General features: G+C 49.4%; 1 protein-coding gene across 2 annotated transcripts in view; it reads right to left on the reverse strand.

The window, feature by feature from the left end:
* HACL1 (2-hydroxyacyl-CoA lyase 1) overlaps nt 1-21,766 on the reverse strand; it is a 172,190-nt gene that overhangs the window by 82,585 nt on the left and 67,839 nt on the right. For both annotated transcript variants that reach the window (XM_085630421.1, XM_085630420.1), the window contains exons 6-10: nt 18,964-19,041; nt 17,131-17,225; nt 16,493-16,605; nt 13,177-13,312; nt 9,975-10,080 (exon numbers count right to left, since the gene is read on the reverse strand). In XM_085630421.1, coding sequence (XP_085486547.1) covers nt 9,975-10,080; nt 13,177-13,312; nt 16,493-16,605; nt 17,131-17,225; nt 18,964-19,041 — 528 coding nt within the window. The remainder of the gene's footprint in view (nt 1-9,974; nt 10,081-13,176; nt 13,313-16,492; nt 16,606-17,130; nt 17,226-18,963; nt 19,042-21,766) is intronic.

The raw sequence follows: 21,766 nt of genomic DNA on the forward strand, positions 1-21,766 counted from the left end.
TTTCGCCCTAGTTAGGGATCTTGAGCCAGGTATAGCTTGGTCCCAATGGCACATATACCTGGCTGAAGAACCCCAACTAGGCTGAAACTGGTCCTAGTTTCCTTGTGTTCCTGTTGAGGGAGGACCTGGCCTGGCAGTTCAGGCTGGTCTGCTCTTATGAGGAGCAGGGTCAAGAATGATTTATGGCTGGGTCCAAACTCAGGTGGCATGGTGGACAACATAATTATGGATTGGGATGCAGCTCAAGTGATTGCCAATGGCTGGGATTAATTCAAGCATTTCGGGGCATGGCCAAGGAGCTGCAGATGGCGGATGCGTGAACCCGGAACTCCGTGCCGGCCCATCTTTATCGTCGTGAATTACTGGCGGTTGGGAGCGGCCAAAACGGGTCTGGTGACCCCTCCGAGGAAAGGGGCTGAATCTCCCGTCCCAGACACTCTTAGGAGAGACGGGGATGAGCTCTGCCCCGTAAGCCGGCTGAGGCCGAGCGTCCTCAAGATGGCGTCTCAGAGGTGAGCAGCGGACTGCGAGTGAGCTGCGAGGCCCAGGATGAGTGAGGGGCCGTGCTGAGATAGAGTGCAGAGTGGCTGCGGCAGACATCGAGAAGCCAGTGGTACTGGCACTGAGAGCCAGCGGGGGTGGGGGGGTGGGGGGGGGTCGCAGGCGCCTTTTGGACAGTAAGGAGCAGGGGGGTCAGATCGGGGCCCGGACCCGGGGCTCGGAGGGCCGTGAGTTAGTCCGGTTACCGGTAGCACAACACAGAGGTTCCCCGCTTCAAGAACGTTTGTTAAGTTGCTATGCCAATATTGGATTGGCCTTTAATAACTTTGGGACCAGGGAGAGCTGCTACGAGCCGGCGGTGGACTGCCTGACCCTTGTGCCTGACCTTGGCATGGCGGGGGTGCTCTGACTCCTCACCAACCCATGACAACATGTTGAGAGCGAGCCCAGGGAGTGTGGCGTGGGTATACTGCCTCTTACCTCTGCGCTGTATGGGCCAGTAGCGGAAAGCGTGGGGCCTAGGAGTGTGCGCCCCGGGCTGTGTCCTGCTGTTTCACACAGGAACTCTGGTGGTTGGGAATTGCTGGGCGGTACCGCCAGTTCTGCAGCCGGTTAGACCAGCGAAAAATCATAAGGGAGCAATCAGATTGGTGGAAGCGACTGGGGCTATTGTGTCCACTAGCAAAGTGCATGCCGGAAGTGGCCCCGCACCAGACAGAATTAGTGTGGTGAGTCGGTGTATGTGGTGACATCCCCGTAATCCAGCAGTTGGGCAGAACGGATTACAGAGCGGCCGTGGTGCAGGGCCCAAAGTGGGGGCTGTATAGATCAGCACAGCTGCCGCACGCGGCCTAGTGAGCTTTTCCCCCCTGGGTGTTTCAGGGGGCACCGCCCTGCTCAGTGGTGGAATGGGCAAACCTAGAGGTTGTCAGACGGGGGCCACCCTGGACCAGGAAGATACTGTGCAAGACCAGCCCCAATCGGTGACGGAAGAGTCGTTGCAGCAACAATTAAGCAGGATCCTGGAGGCCATTGCAGATACTAAAGCCACTCTTCATCAGGATATCAGCACAGTGGTGGCAGGCCTAGGATTATTGCGGGAAGAATACAAGAAAGTGTCTGAAAGAGTGAAGGAGACGGAGTCTAATGTTGCAGTCCTGATACCAGCGCAGAAGTCATTGGAGGGGCAAGTGGGATTTTTGGCAGACAGGGTGGGCGTGCTGGAACGGAAGTCCGAACACGCGGAAGGGCGTAACAGACAGAAATATATCAGGGTCCTGGGCCTTCCGGAGGGAGCGGAAAGCAGCGACATGGTGTCCTTCCTGGAACAATGGCTTAAAACCAATGTAGCCCCGGAGGGTCGGTCATCATTCTACACTTTGGAAAGGGCTCACAGAGTCCCGGCTAGACCACTGGCTCCAGGCAGGCCTCCGCAGCCGGTCATGGCCAGACTTTTGCACTTCCGTGACAGAGACTTACTTCTGCAAAGGGCGCGTGCTGATGGCCCATACATTTTGGACAATAGTAAAATTTCCATCTTCCCCGACTACATGATAGAGGTTTAGAGAGAACGGGCCTCTTTCCTAGGGGTCAAGTGGGCCCTGAGAGAGGAGAGTCTGCAGTACTCATTTATGTTTCAAGCCGGGCCGTGTATTATCCTAGATGGCAACACTCAGTATTGTGACAATCCGAAAGATGCGTGGGACTGGATTGAGTCTTACAAAGGTGGCCCCCCTGAGGGGCGGTCCTCCACTTCAATGGCCAAGAAACCAGTGGAACTTGGGAAGCGTGCTAGATGAAGAACCCGAAGGGGTCTTGCTAAGAGGCCGACTACGTCACAAAGAGAGAAGGAGAGGGTGGAGGCGTTGCAGGCTGTTGCGGCACTCATAACGGGCAGAAGCCCATCTCCGGAACCTGAAGCTCGCTCTTCAAAGGTAACTGGGGATCAGGACTCAGATTCCTCCCATAGTGACGGCAACAAGCTACCGGTGGTGACCCCACATACAGCAGATGAGATCATCTGAATTGGAGGGAGATTGGGAGGGTTTCTGGGTCCCTGAAATATCGGAGACTAACCACTTGCAGTCCCAGGTCAGCGCTTCCTATAGTACGGCCGGTGCGCTCTAGGAGGTCTACGCACCTTGTATAATGTTTTTATCTTTACCACCCCATTGAGAGCCCCGCTAGATTGGAGCCTCACTTAAGAGGATAATGTTCCAAACTCTGTTCCTGGGGATGGGGAGTTGACCATTTTGGGGGTCTTTTTGTTAGATCAGTAAGTTGTTTTAGTTGCAGAGGTGGGTGGTGGTGCAGGAATGAACAAGCGGGGCATGGGTGGGGTCCCACTGGGAGGTCACCCAAGGTCGTATTTCTACAATGGCACAACCTCACAATGTGATACGTTTCCTAACGTGGAATATAAGGGGTCTGGGGTCCATGGCTAAGCGCCACAACATATATTCGTACTTTAAGCGCAGAGATGTCCATATAGCTTACCTCCAAGAAACTCATTTGAATGTAGAAGAGGCAGGGAAGCTGAAGCGACGATGGAGGGGGCAAATATTCGCGACCACCGCCTTAATTGCGTAGTGGATATTTCGGCGGATCGCTCGCATTCTCCTTTGCAGGGAGCGCAGCCACACCACACGGCAGCAGGTTTCTGTAATTGGATTTCCCATGAAGGGCTTGGAGGACGCAACACACAGTGCATAGGGAATATTCTTTCTTTTCACCAGGTACACACCAGGCTCGATACATTTCTTTGTACTCCAGACTTCATTTTGTACTATACTCCATACCGAGTACCTGGGGCGCACATTGTCTGATCATAGCCCGCTGATAGACACATGAAACGTCGGGGGTCCACCCCGGATTCCGACATGGAAACGTAACCCCTCGGCACTAGAGGATGCACCTTTTAGTGCCTCGCTGCGGGCACTTATTGAGTCATATTTTCCTATTAATGCCTACTCAGCCTCCTTCACTCTGACCTGACAAAGTGAAAGGTATTTAAGGTGGTAGTAAGAGGGCTACTGCATGGGGCAAACGATTGGGGCACACAAGGACCTTCAGCAGGAAATCATTGGCTTCGAGGAAGAACTACGTAGGCTAGACAACGTTCAGGGAACGGGGGAAACGGCCTGCGCATCTTTATCAGAAGCCCGTGGGAGATCCGACAAAGCACTTAGCCTACTACGGTGCTATAGCCATAAAGAGTATCTGGACAGAGTTCAGAAGGATGAAGGCAGGGCGGGTTGCCTCTTAGCTAGACTAATTAAGCCAGAACTGAGTGGGGCGACAATTACGCAGTTGAAATCTGATGCGTGGGAAGTTATACATGACCCGGCGGGCATCAACGAGTCGTTCTGCTCTTATTACGAACGCCTATATACTGCTCCAATGGGAGCACATCTGCCAGACGTCAGGAGCTTTTCGGACCCGCTACCTCTCCGCACGGTGGACAATTCGGCACAAGAGGAGTTGAACCCGCAAGAAGTCAGAGCGGCTATAATGGCGCTGGCGACAGGTAAAACGCCTGGGTCTGAGGGCCTACCGGCAGAATTCTATCAAAGATATGCAGACTCATTAGTACCTCAACTAGTTAAGCTGTACACAGAGTCATACGAGTGTGGGGAGATGCCCGGGTCTACCCAGACTGCGTTGGTGATCCCACTTCCAAAGACTAAGCTGCCTGTGGCTGTAGTAACAGATTAGACCTCTCTCCATGCTTAATCTGGACTTTAAGATACTGAGTAAGGTACTGGCGGGTAGGCTCCTGCCGTATATGTAAACCCTAGTACATCCTGACCAGAATGGTTTCATCCTGTCGCGCAGTACTTCTTACAATCTTCGTAGACTCTACTCTATCCTGTATCACACGGACGCTCCTTCCAAAAAACAGGCCGCAGTACTATCAGTCGACCTAGAAAAGGCAGTCGATACAGTTGGCTGGGAGTACTTGGTCGAGGGGATGCTTCATATGGGACTGGGGGAAGAGTGGGTGCGATGGGTGCAGCTTTTATATACCTCACCCACTGCTCGGGTCAAAACTGGTAGGAGGATCTCTAGGCAATATCGGATATCGCGGGGGACGCGCCAAGGGTGTCAACTTTCCTCTTTATTGTTTGCCCTGGTTATAGAACCTCAAGTGGAAAGGGTCCAGCAGGGCGGGGTGGGGATAGGATTGACGATAGGAGGACGTCAACATAACATACCCTTATACGCTGATGACCTGTTAATTTACCTGGAAGAGGCCTATACAGGCACCTCCGAGGCACCGCAGATTCTGGACAGATTTGCGCTGTATTCGGGCCTTCGAGTCAATACAGCCAAAACGTATCTTTTCCCAGTGGCGGGCCCAATAAGTAGGCCGGAGTCCTTGACTGTGAACATACATTGGGCTCAAGACACGTTTAAATACTTGGGCATACATGTTTTTCACTCATTGGAGGACTTAAAGGAAGGGAATTTGAATAGAGTGCGGCACTCCCTCCGCTCTTGTGTACACTTTTGGTGTACCCTTCAATTAACCATAACGGCCAGGATTTCCCTGTCCAAGATGGGTATGTTGCCCGGCCGGTTGTATTTTTTTGTCAATCTGCCGGTCCTGATGCCAAGTAGTTGGTTCCGCCCCATGAACACCCTCTTGCGAGGTTTGGTGTGGGGAGACTGGCGGCCACGGGTGTCCCTGAAGACACTGCAACTTCCCAATGGCAGAAGGGGGACTGGGAGTCCCAAACTTTGAATACTACATGCTGGCGGCTCAACTGCAGTGGTTGGCACAATGGGTGAATGAGAAAAGTACATGGTTGACCAATCCGGAATCCTGTCCTAACTTGTGGATGGCCAAGCTGCTCATGCCGACAACAATTACACCTTACTGCTCACTGCTTCAACGTACTGCATTACATGCCTGGAAAAGGTGTCAAAATAAGGGCCTTCGCCCTGCTAAATATACGCTGGTGCTACCACTGGTTGGGCTGCCGCATGGTGATCCCCAATCGGTATTCACGAGCGAACAATTGGTGCTGTGGGCGGACGCAGGGCTGGATAGTGCAGGGGATTGCTACTCAGACAAGATACTGCTTTTATTTGATGATCTAGTAGCCGATAATGGATTACCCCAGGTCAGTTTTTACAATATGAAGCTTTGTCCCGTACTTTCGTGCAGCTCTGGGATAATGGGAGGGAGGAACCAGAGGCACGCCCGGTGCTACATGCTTTATTTACCCTAGGCACAGCCAGGCATCTTGTAAAGTGGTTCTATGCTGCGCTGGTCACAGCATTCCTTGGCCCCCCGAGTGGGCTTCGTGAGAGATGGGATAGACTTGGGGGAGGGAAGCTTACTGACGCGGAGTGGCGCAAGGCCTTGCTTTCTCCCAAGAAGATCTCCAGGAATACTCGCCTAAAGTACGTCCAGTTTAACTACATATACATGAATGTCTAACATCTCACCGCCTCAATGTGACATACGGGGGGAGATGCGACACTGTCAGAGACATAATCACCCTGATGCTAACTTCAGACATATAGTCTGGAGCTGTCAATACATGCAGATATTCTCGGAAGCGGTTTTAGATAAGATTAGAAGCATACTAAATAGGGTGTTACTGTTAACGGTTCAGGTATGTGTGTTGGGCCTTTTTCCGAGGCTATTTAAGCAGAAGGTGGGGAATAAACTGATAGACCTTGCTCTGGGCCTCGCTAAGCATAGAGTAGCGATGGAATGGAAGTCCATGAGGGGACCTCAACTAGACGCCTGGAATAAGGACGTCATTATATGGGCTGGGGCGGAAGGTAGAGTGTTACAATGGGAGGAGGCCAGAGGAGAGAGGAAGCTCCCTAGAGCTGAGCAATGGGGGGGATGTAAGGATATCATGGGAAACGCCTAGTGATGTGAACCCCAAAGAGAATCGGGTGGGATGAGCCACCGGTAATAGTGGTGTTTAATGGAGTGAACAACGTAGTAGAGACCCCGCCCTGAACACTACAAGGGTTTACCCATAATGTCGAAGCTCGATTAACTGGTTATTGAAACAGACTAGTTGCACCCCCCTTCTGCAGACATTTTACGTTATGTTCTTTCCTATTTTGTGGATTATCTTATTGTGTATTGGGTTTGTACATTATGGATCAGAACAGTGTAACTAACAAAACAGATCCGTTGACAATAAGTGTAAGTCGGAGAATGGCAGACCACCCATCTTGGAAAATTGTTAGAGTGTGTTAAAATATGAAAGCAGTATGCATATGTTAATTTGTAAAGAGCCGAATTGACTGTAATATGTAATTTTACAATTGCAAGGTTCTTATGACTGCAATGTTGAATACCAAATACCAATAAAGAGATGTAAAAAAAAAAAAAAAGAAATCAAGCATTTCATCCATCACCTTGTTGTTTTTGCATTTGAGTAAAAAGTAGACCTCCCACCCCTCACTAAAACTAGGACAGAAAGAACAATGCTGGCCGCTCACTGACCAAGAGCAGAAAGCACGCCGTTCCAACACCCAGTGGAGCTCAAAAATCCTCATGAGCAAGTCATCACCGTTTTTGCTCCACTGTACGAGAATCTGCAAGAAATACCAACATTCCAGAACACCATTCAAGAAGTGGAAAAGTACAAGGCATCCAAGCAAGTGAGCCCAGCGCCAGCACAGGGGCATCACAGTGCATGCTCTGCCCTCGGTTCACAAACAGGGAGCCGGAAGAGCCGTAACAGGCTTCTCCACAGTATGCAGGCATCAGGACGGCTGTAGCCAGGCAGAAGGCATACAGGCAAGTGCAAGATCTCATGCAGACTATAGATTTAGGGATTTTGCAAAGCGCATACGTTCACCATAAAGGCTTCTTGATGCTATAGCGGGACTTGACTGACTGGAGCACAGTAGGGAATCTAAAGACACAGAGCAGAGTAATAGTCTGATAATTCATGCATGGGACAGTGTGATGTGGAGTTGGGGATAAACATGCATGGGACAGTCTGAGTCGAAGATAAGCAGGCACAATGCAGGTCGTAATACTGGACAGGCATGCACAGTGCAGTTAAATACAGAGTCATGGGTAGACAGTCAAAGCATCTGCCTTAAACCTGGTTACAGGCACATGGAACAGTCTGATACAGAGCCAAGGACTGCGGGAATGGTTCAGGGCATATTCCTGATTGACGGGCACGGCGGTGGGTATACAGGAATGTCGCAGGGCGTAATCCTGACGAAACAGGCAGTGGATAGTCTGATGTGTATCTTAAAGTATGCAAGCAGGACACAAGGCATCAAGCAGATGACACAGGTATCAAACTGACATTGATGTAGCTAGTGGTGTACAGTTGTGTAGTATGGATTCAGCTGGGTTATATAGGCATAGGCCAGCGTGACGTGGCAGTATACCCGGGAGATATAGGCATAGGACAGCGTGATATGCAACTTGCATTGTACAGGCGTGGCAGTATATCCGGGTTATAAAGGCATAGGACAGCGTGATATGCAACTTGCATAGTACAAGCGTGGCAGTGTATCCGGGTTATTAAGGCATAGGACAGCCTGATATGCAACCTGCAATGCACAAGCGTGGCAGTATATCCGGGTTATAAAGGCATAGGCCAGAGTGACGTGGCAGTATACCCGGGAGATATAGGCATAGGACAGTGCGATATGCAACTTGCATTGTACAAGCGTGGCAGTATATCCGGGTTATAAAGGCATAGGACAGCCTGATATGCAACTTGCATCGTACAAGCGTGGCAGTATATCTGGGTTATAAAGGCATAGGACAGCGTGATATGCAACTTGCATTGTACAAGCGTGGCAGTACATCCGGGTTATAAAGGCATAGGACAGCGGGATATGCAACTTGCATTGTACAAGCGTGGCAGTATATCCAGGTTATAAAGGCATAGGACAGCGTGATATGCAATTTGCATTGTACAAGCGTGGCAGTATATCCAGGTTATAAAGGCATAGGACAGCGTGATATGCAACTTGCATTGTACCAGCGTGGCAGTATATCCGGGTTATAAAGGCATAGGACAGCGTGATATGCAACTTGCATTGTACAAGCGTGGCAGTACATCCGGGTTATAAAGGCAAAGGACAGCGGGATATGCAACTTGCATTGTACAAGCGTGGCAGTATATCCAGGTTATAAAGGCATAGGCCAGAGTGACGTGGCAGTATACCCGGGAGATATAGGCAGAGGACAGCGTGATATGCAACTTGCATTGTACAAGCGTGGCAGTATATCCGGGTTATAAAGGCATAGGACAGCCTGATATGCAACTTGCAATGTACAAGCGTGGCAGTATATCCGGGTTATAAAGGCATAGAACAGCCTGATATGCAACTTGCAATGTACAAGCGTGGCAGTTTATCCGGGTTATAAAAGATTAGGACAGCGTGATATGCAACTTGCATTGTACAAGCGTGGCAGTATATTCGGGTTATAAAGGCATAGGACAGCGTGATGTGCAACTTGCATTGTACAAGCATGGTAGTATATCCGGGTTATAAAGGCATAGTACAGCGTGATATGCAACTTGCATTGTACAAGCGTGGTAGTATATCCGGGTTATAAAGGCATAGGAAAACGTGATATGCAACTTGCATTGTACAAGCGTGGCAGTATATTCGGGTTATAAAAGGCATAGGACAGCGTGATATGCAACTTGCATTGTACAAGCGTGGCAGTACATCCGGGTTATAAAGGCATAGGCCAGAGTGACGTTGCAGTATACCCGGGAGATATAGGCATAGGACAGCGTGATATGCAACTTGCATTGTACAAGCGTGGCAGTATATCCGGGTTATCAAAAGGCATAGGACAGTGGGATATGCAACTTGCATTGTACAAGCGTGGCAGTACATCCGGGTTATATAGGCATAGGCCAGAGTGACGTGGCAGTATACCCGGGAGATATAGGCATAGGACAGCGTGATATGCAACTTGCATTGTACAAGCGTGGCAGTATGACAGAGGCACATACACGCACTGCTGGATACATGCCTAGTTTACACATCAATCAGATTGAAATGACTCGCTGTAGCGTAGAACGGGGTCTTGCCAAGGAGCGTCTCCAGTTTACATAGGCATCGGTGAACCAGTGTTAAAGGGACAGACCAGGATTAAGCTACTCATCTGTCCTCACTGTAGAAGGCTCCCTAAAGCCTGGCAGAGGGTACAGAGGCGCTGTACCGGGGCTATGGACTGACGTACACCAAGTTGGCAACACACATGTACTGTACCAGGCCGCTGTCCTATTCTTTCAGGTGTGGTATAGTGTGTGGTCTAATGTGAATGCCAGAGGTGCAAAGTGATGCAATGCAAGTTTGGTGCAAACTAACCCCCCTGCCCTCCTCCGAGAGCCTACAATAAAATAAACACCATCATCTGGTACAGATTACCAGGGAGAGAAACAGCTGGCAAATCAGGTGCAGGTGTGTATATGAAGAGCTTGGCAGGGTGATTATGTGCATCATACCTGAATTATTTTCACATCAGGCTGGTACCGGGGCGGCAGGCCGAAGTGCAGCATCCAGTTCAGCCTGGCACCGAGGAGCACGATGACATCTGCGTTCCGCAGCGCACTGGAAAGCCATAAAGGAAGGAAACATAAAAACATGCAAGTTAATGAGAGTGACCATCCAGACAACTCTGGGCACCTCTTAGCTTCATTCACGTTGGTATCAGGGGACCAGCATCCCAGGTGGAGGCTAAAAGTGAAGGCAGCCCTGACTAGGAGGGAAGAAACACTAGACTTTTAATTGACAAAGCCTCACTGTGCTGTTCGGTCCCATTTTGGAGGCCACCTGGAGGATGGTGCCATCTACAGAGCAGAGTTTGGTTCTTGAGCTCACATCTGGAGTGTGGTGTCAGGTTATAGAGGACAAACTCTATAATGTGCAGCTTTGAAGGAGAAGGTTTGATCTCCAGAGGGCGCTGAAACAAAGACATTTGTAGAAGAGCTTGATTTACAATCCTTGTAGACCTTAAAAAGCAAAGTGGAGTACGCCCGCTGAATTTGAAAGCCAAGAAGAGCAGAGAAATAGACCCCTGGTCAGTCTATAGTTAGAGATTTAAATTGGATAAAGGATTGAGCAGTTTTAAAAACCACACTTAAGTTATCTCCAGTACTGGCAGTGACATCTCATTATTGTGTCAATTTCTAAAGGTCTTGGCTAGAAGATTTCATCTAGTTCTACAGCTCCAATCAGAGTAATACGTACATTTTAAAAGGAACACCTACAGGGCTTTGTTGAGATCTGGAAGAGTCCATATTTAAAGTGTTTCAGGTCTGAGGGTGACACTGCAAGTAGTGTGTCCATTTATGCAGGCCTTATCTAGAGTATCCTGTCCAGTTATACAGGCCACATGTGGATTACAGCATCTAGTTCTAGACGTCCAATCTGGGGTATTATCTCCAGTCATGGAGGTCGCATCCAGAGACCACAAGTACCGTGTTGTACCCATTTCTGTGGGCTCCATCTCAAGTATGGTGATCATTTGTGAAGGTCTCATCTAGGGCATTCCAGAGGTTCGAGGGGTCACTTTCTGGACTGGGGTTCCCGTACAGAGATCTCATCCGGAGCACTGTGTCCAGTTCGAAAGTGTTATATCTAGTTCTGGACGTAACATCTCAAGTAGCATGTTCTTTTCTGAAGGTTTCACCCAGAGAATTGGGACTAGTTCTAGAGGTCACATTCTGGAGTACTGCAGGTGTTGCGATCTCACCTGAAATATTGGGTCCTGTTGTAAAGATCTCATCTGGAGATTTTCACAGACTGTTTGTCTGCAAGGGACACACTTCTGTGTTCCAGGAGGCGGTTACCTCAATAGTGTTGCCAGGGTTAATGTGACAATTTCACCAAGAGACCAGGTTTGCATGCCTCCTGACAGTGTCAGGGCCTCTTGGTGGAGATGTTGGGTTACTTCAGGTGGTTAGCACACAACAAAGCATCACAGACATGTGACGTAAGTCCCCATTTCCCAAGTCCCCTATGGGGATGGGATATCACCAAAGATCCAATAATTCGGGGCACTTGCATCCCGTTCCTCCTCAGGGGCGGCTCCTCCGCTATGGGCGGAGGAGCGTCACCCCACTGGTGAAATGCCACCGGACAGAAGAAAAGTAAAATGACAATAAAACTATTCTTATTTTATTTTTCACTTACACTCCGCGAGTCAGGGGAGGGGCCAAGACTCTGCTACAGCAGCAGGGGGAGGAGTGGTTTTAGGCATTGAAAGTGCGCATGTTGGTTTGGCTGGCCGTGGCCGGCGTGCGCACTTTGATATCTCCAGGCTGTTCCTGGGAGATATTATCAGTGCGCAGGGGCACAGGCTTCCAGCCCCTGCCGGAGCTTTAACCCCTTCAGTGCCCATGACGAGCTGGACTCGTCATGGGCTGCGGTGGCGCTGTGCCCATGACGAGTCCAGCTCGTCATGAACTCCGCCCGCTAATACAAAGCGCGGCACTGGGCGGGGAAAGGGGCGGGCATGCAAGGGGTTAAACTGGCCCGCTCCGCCCAATCCCTCATGTCGGGAATAATTGCATGAGATAAACGCTGGGATTGCATAGGGAGTCCAGGAGCCTGTACTCCCCTGGAGATTGTAGTGCCAGGAGCAGCGATTGCGAGCAGGCAGTGAAAGGTAAGTTTTAAAACTATTTTTTAATAAAAAAAAAAAGGTTACCCCTCTGCTGCCCCACCAAGTTGCATTGGCAGCAGCCGCAGCTGTTCCTCCACAACAGTGATTCTCAGTATGAAATGCCCTTATAGAAGAGAACTTCTTCCATAGCCTTGCACAGCTCCCCCCATAGTAGTAGGTAGATTGAAGACGTCCCTCCTCCCTACAAGGATTGGTAGGGCAGTACCTGGACCCCACCCAGCAGTGATAGGTTGATCTTGGGAAAGGGTGAGCGTTGCGCCCCTGCTCCATCCCAAAATAGTAGGCAACTCCTAAATGCACCTCCACCCAGTAGGTGGTAGTTCAATCTTGGATAAGGACCCCAGGCTCTCCTAGAAGTGATAGGTAGGCAATAAGGCCACACCTCCGTCTGCACCAGAGTAGGCACAGCCCACACCCTCGTCTGCACCAGAGTAGGCACAGTGCCACACCCTCGTCTGCACCAGAGTAGGCACAGGGCCACACCACCGTCTACACCAGAGTAGGCATAGTGCCACACCTCCGTCTGCACCAGAGTCGGCACCGTGCCACACCTCCGTCTACACCAGAGTAGGCACAGGGCCACACCACCGTCCGCACCAGAGTAGGCACAGACCCACGCCACCGTCTGCACCAGAGTAGGCACAGCCCACACCCTCGTCTGCACCAGAGTAGGCACAGTGCCACACCCTCGTCTGCACCAGAGTAGGCACCGTGCCACACCTCCGTCTGCACCAGAGTAGGCACCGTGCCACACCTCCGTCTGCACCAGAGTAGGCACCGTGCCACACCTCCGTCTGCACCAGAGTAGGCACCGTGCCACACCTCCATCTACACCAGAGTAGGCACAGGCCCACACCACTGTAGGCACAGTGCCACACCTCCGTCCGCACCAGAGTAGGCACAGACCCACGCCTCCATCAGCACCAGAGTAGGCACAGTGCCACACCTCCGTCCGCACCAGCACAGTTGGTGTCAACTCGGCTGGAGGCCACATAGAAACTCTGCCAGGACTGGCTCACCTGGACCTGGCGGCAGACACGCAGAGGGGGTGGTTATCGGGAACAACTCCTTTGCCCATAGGGGTGGGTAGGAACGGGAGCCCAGTCTGCTCTACCAGCCTCCGGATACTGTGTTCGGCTCGGGAGTAGGCAGCGCCTGGAAAGACAGAGCAAGAACATGGGTCATAGATTGTCATGCCATGTAATGAAGCCATGTAATGAAATAACAGCTGCATACGAGTGCAACAAACATTAACTTAGCATAATAACGTGTTTCATGCTAGCGCCTAGGCACCGGGCCAGTACCACTTCCTCGTGTCTCAGCTGCCTCAGACCGAAAGGTTTTCTCAGTGCCATGGCAGGGCTGAATCAGATTTGATTATAACTCCATCCATCAATGCAATGGCATAAACAAGCTGAAAAATGATTGAATGGAATGTACTGAGAATAATTACCAGCGGTTTAGACGGACACAAAAATGTCAATGTATTACTATTTAACGTACTGGTCAGTACTCTTCTCTTTATTATAAATTTTCAGAATACAGTTTCTGGCTGAATGCAGACTACTGCCACACCAGAGATTTTTATTCTTTCATCACTTTATTTGCTTGAAGTAGTGCCAAGCTACCGTCTTCAAGGAGCTACTTCGCTGCACCTTTGACATATAAGTATGCTTATATAGCACATGGTATGATTTGCCTCCAGGCACAGATAACATGTGTGAATTATTACCCAACTCGATGGCACTCATTTTATCAACCTCAAAAGTACGAAAGGCCGAGTGGGCCCTGTGGGATTAGAACTTGTGCCATTCATGTTACAGACTCTCTACAATGAATGAGTTAGTTCGCTGAGCTATCTTAGATGTACTAGGTTTAGACACTATTAAGTGGATTGTGTGGACAGGTCAGGATAGTGGCCTGGACAGCTTAAACCATGTAGGGGGCAGTGTAGGGCAGGGCCCAGTCGGATGTCTTCAGGGGGTGGAGCCTGCTGCCATCACTACAGATCCGAGTGTAAACTGCTTTGTTTGCATTTGTGCAAGTTTGCAATCCTGCCTCAAAAGCTGGTGGTCGGGCTGCATTTTCAGGTTAGTGGGGCGAGGAGTACACAGTGGGGGCCTGCTCACATGTTTGAACTTTGATTGGCAGCTTCTGAGAGCTTGACTGGACTGCGGCCCCTATTTGGGGTGCTCTGGGGAAACTATCAGTACACAACCTGGGCCTTCCTGCCACAAGGCCTTCCAGCACGGGATTTTGAGTGTTATCGCGCCCTACATTGGGAGCCACTTGTGAGCACAGCCAATAAATACCACGTGGGCTCCATACCAGCAGAAAATCAACCCACTTTCAGGAGGATTGGCTATACATTTAAATATGCTACATCACAGAACCCCAGCATTGAAAGATTCTCACCCTTAAACTAGACTTTAAAAACAAGCATTTGCAATGTAATAGGTCTTGCATTTGCTATTAGCATTGTAAATGACCATGCCTTTTATTTATCTGTTTTGATAATTAACACATAAATAAAAGGCGGTCATTTACAATGCCAATATCTCAAACTCCTGAAAATGCGAGACCTATTTTATGTCCAAGAAGCGGCCGCCATTGTCCTGGGCTGCTTAGAAAGTCAAAGAGTGCATATAAGTTACTTTGACTGCACAATGGTCCGGGCCAATAAGCTACCATAGCGCGTGACAAGCGATTACAATTGGACGTTTGACTTTATGAATGTGGACCAAGTATCCACGAGGAAGCCAGGGAGCATCGAAAATGGCAACAGTACATTTTACGCCAATGAAACCTGGCGGTCCCCTCCAGGTGGAACACAAGGACTCATCCAGTGTGCACAAGTGGAATTATGGTCAAGATGAGTGCGCAGTCTGAAACACATGCATGTGGCAGACCCAAGAGAAAGGCACAGGAGTGAGTAACGACAGCGGAGCACCCATACAGGGCTCTACTGTTCCACACAATGCGGGTCTCCTGCTAGAAGCCCACACTTCTGAATAAAGGAGGCCAGCAACTGAAGGAACAAGTGGTTCCCAAAATGTCGGACGAATTTTGGTGGGTTGAGAATGTCCAAACAAGAAATAAAGAGGACTTTAAAGTCTGTGTTTTTCTTGTCACATTTGTTGTGCTTCAAGGACAGAGGTCAAATGTCAGGCTGTGTCCTCTGGCAAAGAGCTGCTTTTATTTGGGGATTGGGGTTTACAAACTCCTCTCACTTTGCAGAGAACGAACATTTAGGTGAATTATGGGACAATCTTCCTGGGATACAGGAGTGTGGAAGGAAAGGCTGTAGGATGTAATTTTTTGTAACAGATACCAAAATGTAAATACCTGTAAATGAACTGTACTCATTCAGCAGCCAGGAAATGCAAAAAGGAAGCACACGTGTGTGTGATTCTGAAGTGTGTTTGCAACAGACTTTAATAGGATCAAAACAAATCAAAGCACTTTACTTGGTGATGCAAAAATGATATTCACTGAACCCGATTTCCACACATTATTATGTGTGCAATATAGTTTTATCAGTAAAACTGTAAGTCTGTGCAAATTTAGAAAATGTGTTTGTAAACTACAGTGCGCTACCACACGATGCTTTAGTTACATTAAAAAAACACTTGCCTCATGTACATTAAAGCTAGGGGGTTTGCAAATGTTTGTCCTTCTAAAAAGTGGGTCTTGGGTCTAAAAGGTTCGGGAAGCACTTAACTGAATAATACTAAACAGAAGGGTGATTTTGCATCAATTAGAGAGGCAACTATAAGTAAAGAGAGCTTGGAGTGAATGCTGTGCACGCAGGAGTAGGATGATGCAGGTGAGAGACATCTCCTTTAGACGAGAATGTTAGCCATAGTTAGAAAGGAGCTTTAATCTGAATAACCGAAGAACATTTTTAGTTGCAGCGCATAGGTGTTTTCCGTTAGTTTATACTCCACTTAAGGGAACCAACATCTACTCCAAGACACATTTCCACTACGATCTCAAGCAAGGATGTCTAGCTTGTTGGTGTCAGAGGCACCACAACAGCTTAGAATAGGAAGATGTCGATTGTTTGGGCATTTGAAACTAAAGACAGTTCATTACAGTGACATTTGATCCAGTGTCTTCCAAAAGACTGTGGTAGAGTGGACATCACTCAAAGAAAGCAGCTCTGCTTTTGCTGCTGTGCAAACAAAGTGCCTTTCTAATAAAGGGAATATAGTTATTCAGGATGTGGTAAAAAAAAAAGACAATCAATTTAAGATACATCTGGAGGTCACAATTAGATCACTTATACTAGTCTATAATCAGGATACGCCCTGACGTTATGCTTTCAGATGGTACCTTTGCCAACGATGAGGAGTGGGCGCCTGGCGCTCATTAGGATGGAGGTGGCCTGTGACACCATGGCGGGGTCAGCCATGCTGATAGGTGGAGGGAGGCAGCATTCCGAATACCTAGAAGAGAGAACATACAAAACTCAGAAAGGAAGTAAGAGCCTGGAGGGCCACACTTTACTAAGACACCCCTTACTATGTACAGAAGGTCACGGTGTCTAAATGTACACCGGAAGGGCTAGAACCAAGAGTCTTTTAAAATCCTCTACTGATGCTCAAACTGAACACAGAGGTGCAAAGTAGCTGGAGAGGTCACATCCTTCAGGCTTCCCTGGCATGTGACTGACTCTGCCCCAGGCTTCCTTGGCATGTGACTGACTCTGCCCCAGCTCAGTCGAATATCTGGAGGTGCTAGACAGTGAAACAAGATCCTACTCTATATTGTGCTCCGCCCTGCTGCTGACAGGCATATGTCCACAGTGTTCCCTCCGGAGGTCTTTGGTGATGGGAGTGGGGAGCCAGGGAGAGACATCTACCATCCTCCACACTTCTTCAGTTTGGCATTGCTCCAGGCTGGCAATGGCTGTAGTTCGTAAACTATAAACAAAAGTCTTCACCATCCCCCCCCCCATCATCCACGGTTACCTGACTTGGCTGCTTTTCACCTCCGCGTTCACAAAGTCACCAGGAATGTCAACATAAGAGGCGCCGGGGCGGCCATAGAGGCTGCATCTCACCGCCTGGTGGGATGAAAAAGCAAACCTGAATGAGCCACTTACAATGGAACATGTACAAGCAAGCTCCTGCTGACTGTACTCGGTGATGAACAGTGCCTGCCCAACCCCATTATGGCTTCATTTCGACTGCATGTGCTCTGCTCGTTTCCATGGTCTGTGCTCCCCATACCGTGGAGGCTGGGGTCTTCCGTTCTGCCTCTGGTCTTGTGGCTGTTAGGAGTCATTACTAGCCAACTTTACTGGTGTGCAACTCATTTCATCATCCTTGGAGGGGTTCAAAGCAGTCACCTGCAGTTCACACAAGTCTGTGCAGTGGCTTCTCGACCCTTAAACTTTCTAACAGGAAGCGGCGAGTGGAAGCAGGACACATCAGCATGCTCCCCTCTGGCCGCATAGGCAGAGATCTAGGGCCCCTCCAAGAACGCCCATCTCCAAGCCAGCTAGGGGACTTATGGCAGGAGAAGGCCAAGCTAGGTAACAACTCAACAGGTGTGCGAGTGTGTGTCCTCCTGAATATGGACAAGGACCTTCTACTTTCAGATGGCTTCTCTTTCCCGCTCTCTCACAGCTCAATATTCTGTCCGTTCAAACCTGGAATAATCTGGTCTTGGGCCAGTGGCGTTCATGGTCAGTTTTTTTTCCAACCTGAGACACAGTTTAAGTCTTGTGAGATCTCGGTTAGGTCAGCGCAAGTTTGTGAAGGACTTGGCTGCAGGGGAGTTGGGCTGTGATTGTATGTGAGAACGCATCATGTGACACTGCACGTGAGGGTGCATGTGTGTGCTAGCCATTCACACAGAACAGTCTAACTCAATTGATAAAAAGAGGATTTACTAGAAGGATGATGACCAGATATTTAAAATGACCCCCACCTCCTGGGCTAAGGATGACCAGATATTTAAAATGACCACCACCCCCACCTCCTGGGCTAAAGATCTTTTACTACATTAAAGTTAACCATGCTGTATTAGAATCCTCTTTTGCAGACGAGGCGGGGGGGATATGAATGTAATGCAATGCTCTTGGTGGATTTAGCCTGGAGAACAAGAACCAAGCCTGCCTCTGAAATAATCTTAGTGTTGGGGTTGGTCCAGAAGGCCCCGCTAAATGTGGGTGTCTCTCAGCAGCAGTCTTTGATCACATCCCAAGTCAGGAAAGTGCCTCGAAACAATGCCCGAAGCCCAAGCGCTGCTGAGATCGTGAAGTAGGGATGAGAGATCTGAAAACTCCACACAGCTGCGGGAATAAGGAGCACTCATGTGTCCCACACACCAGGCCCCACACACCAGACACCACACATGAAACAGGGCTCATCACCAGCCCCCATAATCGAGGACCTGGAAGCACACCCAGGGAAGAGTGGCCGTGGGGCTCATCTTGCATTTTCCAGGAGGGCAGCAGGCGAGGGGGCTGCATTCAGGTGGGCGACCATGACCCCATTCTAGGCACAGATTACGGCCATGTGGAGATGGTTTAGGTTTCCTGTCTGGCCCTGACCTGGTGTTCTAGCAGACACCCAGAGGGAGCACAGCCATATCCCCCACCACCCGCAGACTCCCAGAGCATGGCCTGTGATCTTGGCACCAGCAGAATATTATAAACTAGATAGATAGGCTGTATACCACCCCAGACAGACCATAGGAAGGTGGGGGAGCACCTGCACCGTGCACAAACCACCCCTTAGTACGCGGGGCCTGTCGCCAGCCTGCTGTTTCACAGAGGGAATGTCGGAGGCCATTACCTTTTCGATGACGCGGGGAATGGCTTCCAAACTGCTGGGTCTGGCAGAAAACTTGCTGTACAACCTGCAAGCTTCAACCTGCAGAGAAGAGAAAGGATAATCTCTTTATAATTAAGGAGGCAAACACTTGTTAAAAGAATATTTCATAGAACTCTCCCTCTCTGCAGGGCCTTACTGTTTACAATGAACACTGTCCCAGTGACCCATGTATTGTTTATATAATGAACACTGTCCATGGATGCCTACATTGTTTGTTATGAACACTGTCCCAGGGGTGTCTGTATTGTTTATAATGAACACTGTCCCAGTGGGGTCTGTATTGAACAGTGTCCTAGTGGTGTCTGTATTGAACACTGTCCCGGTGGTGTCTGTATTGTTAATTTTGAACTGTAAACTGTCCCATGAGGTCTGTATTGTGTATCATGAATTATACACTGTTCCAGTGAAGTCTGTATAATTTATAATGAACACTGTCCCAGTGACATCTTTGTTGTTTATTATAATGAACACTGTCCCAGTGGGGTCTGTATTGTTTATAAATGGACACTTGTAAAGAAATGCTTCTTTTTGTATGGTCACCCCAAGGTTCTGGACTAATACTGATGGTTTTTCGACACTGAAAGTGCGCGGAGGCCTGTGACCAGACCACAGTGCCAGTGTTCTAACCCATTACAAGAGGTATGTTGAATTGGCTATCCCCAATTAGCATAGACTGACTTACTTGTAAGTCCCTACTATATGGTACCCAAGATCCAGTAAGTTAGAGGGTCACCTCTGGGACTGCAGCAGTGGTTGAGCCACCCTGGGTGTGACAAAGGCAAAATATGGCGCCCAGTCTGCCACTGCAAGGGCCGTTTAAACTGCTAAATCGACTATGCCATTTAAGGTAATGGCAAACCCCACTCCTTCCTTTTTAATATATGTATGTCACTTCTAAGGTAGGTCTATCGAGCCCCGAGGCCAGGTACTGTATGTTAGAATGTGAAACATGTACTTTTACATGTTTCAACTGTAAAAAACACTCTTGTCATTTTTACCAAGAAGAAGGCTGGAAGCCCCATTGGTGAGTGCAGTGTTATAAGCGAATACCTCAGCCTTGCTAACTTCTGACCAGCTCTACTAAAGATGGTACTGTAAGGTAGCAAACAGCTTCCTACAGTAAGCATGACTTGGTCCTCAAGTTGAAATTAATGTAACTTGTTGCAGTGTGCAACTTTTACAAAGTTGCCACTTTGTTGACCCAAAGTTTCCTGTGCCTCCTGGGGAGACGCGCAAACGACTCCCAGGAAGGGAAACAATAGAAGCCTGTGTTACCTCGCCTTGAAGGGCAAATGGTCACCACTTGGGAGAGGAGCCGCTCCATTGTTTACGTAGACAGGTTGGCACTCTGGACAGAGAGTGGGAAGTAGTTGTCAAACCATTTTTTAGTGGCAAGTTGCCCCCTTGGTAGGCACACCTCTGGGTTGGGCTAGGAAGCACTGCACGCCGAGAGAGGCCTTCTGCCACCGAGAGTGGGCCTCTGTGATAGCTAGATGGCACACTTCACAGAAAGTGGTCATCAGATGGGAGGGAACCTGGTAGGCCATTGGTTAGTGACCACAACCACCCTTGAGGTTATTTTTTGGGCATAAAAAACGGCACGCTTGGCACCCAGAACTCAGATCTCGTTGGACTGGAGAAGAATACCGCAGAGGCCTGTCCTGCTGCACTAAGGACCAAGCGAAGAGAGACTGCCGCGTCAAGTACCAGGTATCTGCGACTGCCACTCCGGAGGATGCTCCTCCTCCCACCTCGCTCCCAAAGCCTGGAACCCCCTCCCCCTTCATCTCCGCACCGCACCCTTGCTGACCCACTTCAGGAAGGCACTCAAGACCTGGCTTTTCGACTAATACCTGCAGCACAGCACCTGAATACCCTCTAGGGTGATAAGCTGCGCTCTAAAAGTACAACAAATTGATTGACATGTACTGCACCTGCTCTACCTGGTGACAATCAGAAGAAGAGGGACTGTGCTACTGTGTCCTTGTGGAGAAGCTGACTGCTGAGCCCAGCCAAAGCCAGACACCAAGGGTCAGTTGCCTGACCTCCTGTTCGCAGCACAGGGCCACAACCATTGAAAAAGCCTGCTGGGGCAAGTTGGTAGCCCAGATTCTTCAATCACCACTCCTCGTCACGTGCAGCCCAAAGTATCAGGACCCATTGTGAACAGTTGCCCCAGAGTCTGCTGTACCCGGGAGAGTTGTCAAAGTGCAGCTAGGTCACCCAAAATGAAAGCTGTGGACAAAAGAAGAAAAATGCTATATCCGCTGTATCGGGCAGAATGGTAGCTCAGGGAAGACTGAATTTCTGCCAAGCTTGAGAGGACTTTGAGCGACGTCAAAGGAGAAGCCGCCTTTGACGGGCAAATGAGTGAAACTTGGGAGACGGGCTGCTCCATTATTCAGGCAGACAGGCTGGCATTAGAGACAGGAGAGGGAAAGTCTGTTGCCAAAACCGGCTTTCCAAGGGCGCGTAGACCCCTTGGAAGCCACTCCTCTAGGTTGGTCTAGGGAGCGCCGCACCCCGGGAGGGGGGGTTCCTGCCATTTTGAAAGTTGGCAGAACAGTATCCCAAGATGCAAAAATTGCACACATTGCCGATAGTGGTCATCAAGTAAAAAGGAACCTGGTAGCCCCTTGGCTACCAACCACACCCTACCCCGAGGGCATTTTCTGAGCATAAGTATGGCCCCCCTAAACTCAGATCTTGACTGGACTGGAAGAAGGACAGAGGAGGACTCGCCAGCTGAGCCATGGAACCGGCA

Source organism: Triturus cristatus, chromosome 10 (genome assembly GCF_964204655.1).
Source record: "Triturus cristatus chromosome 10, aTriCri1.1, whole genome shotgun sequence".
Lineage (NCBI taxonomy): Eukaryota > Metazoa > Chordata > Amphibia > Caudata > Salamandridae > Triturus > Triturus cristatus.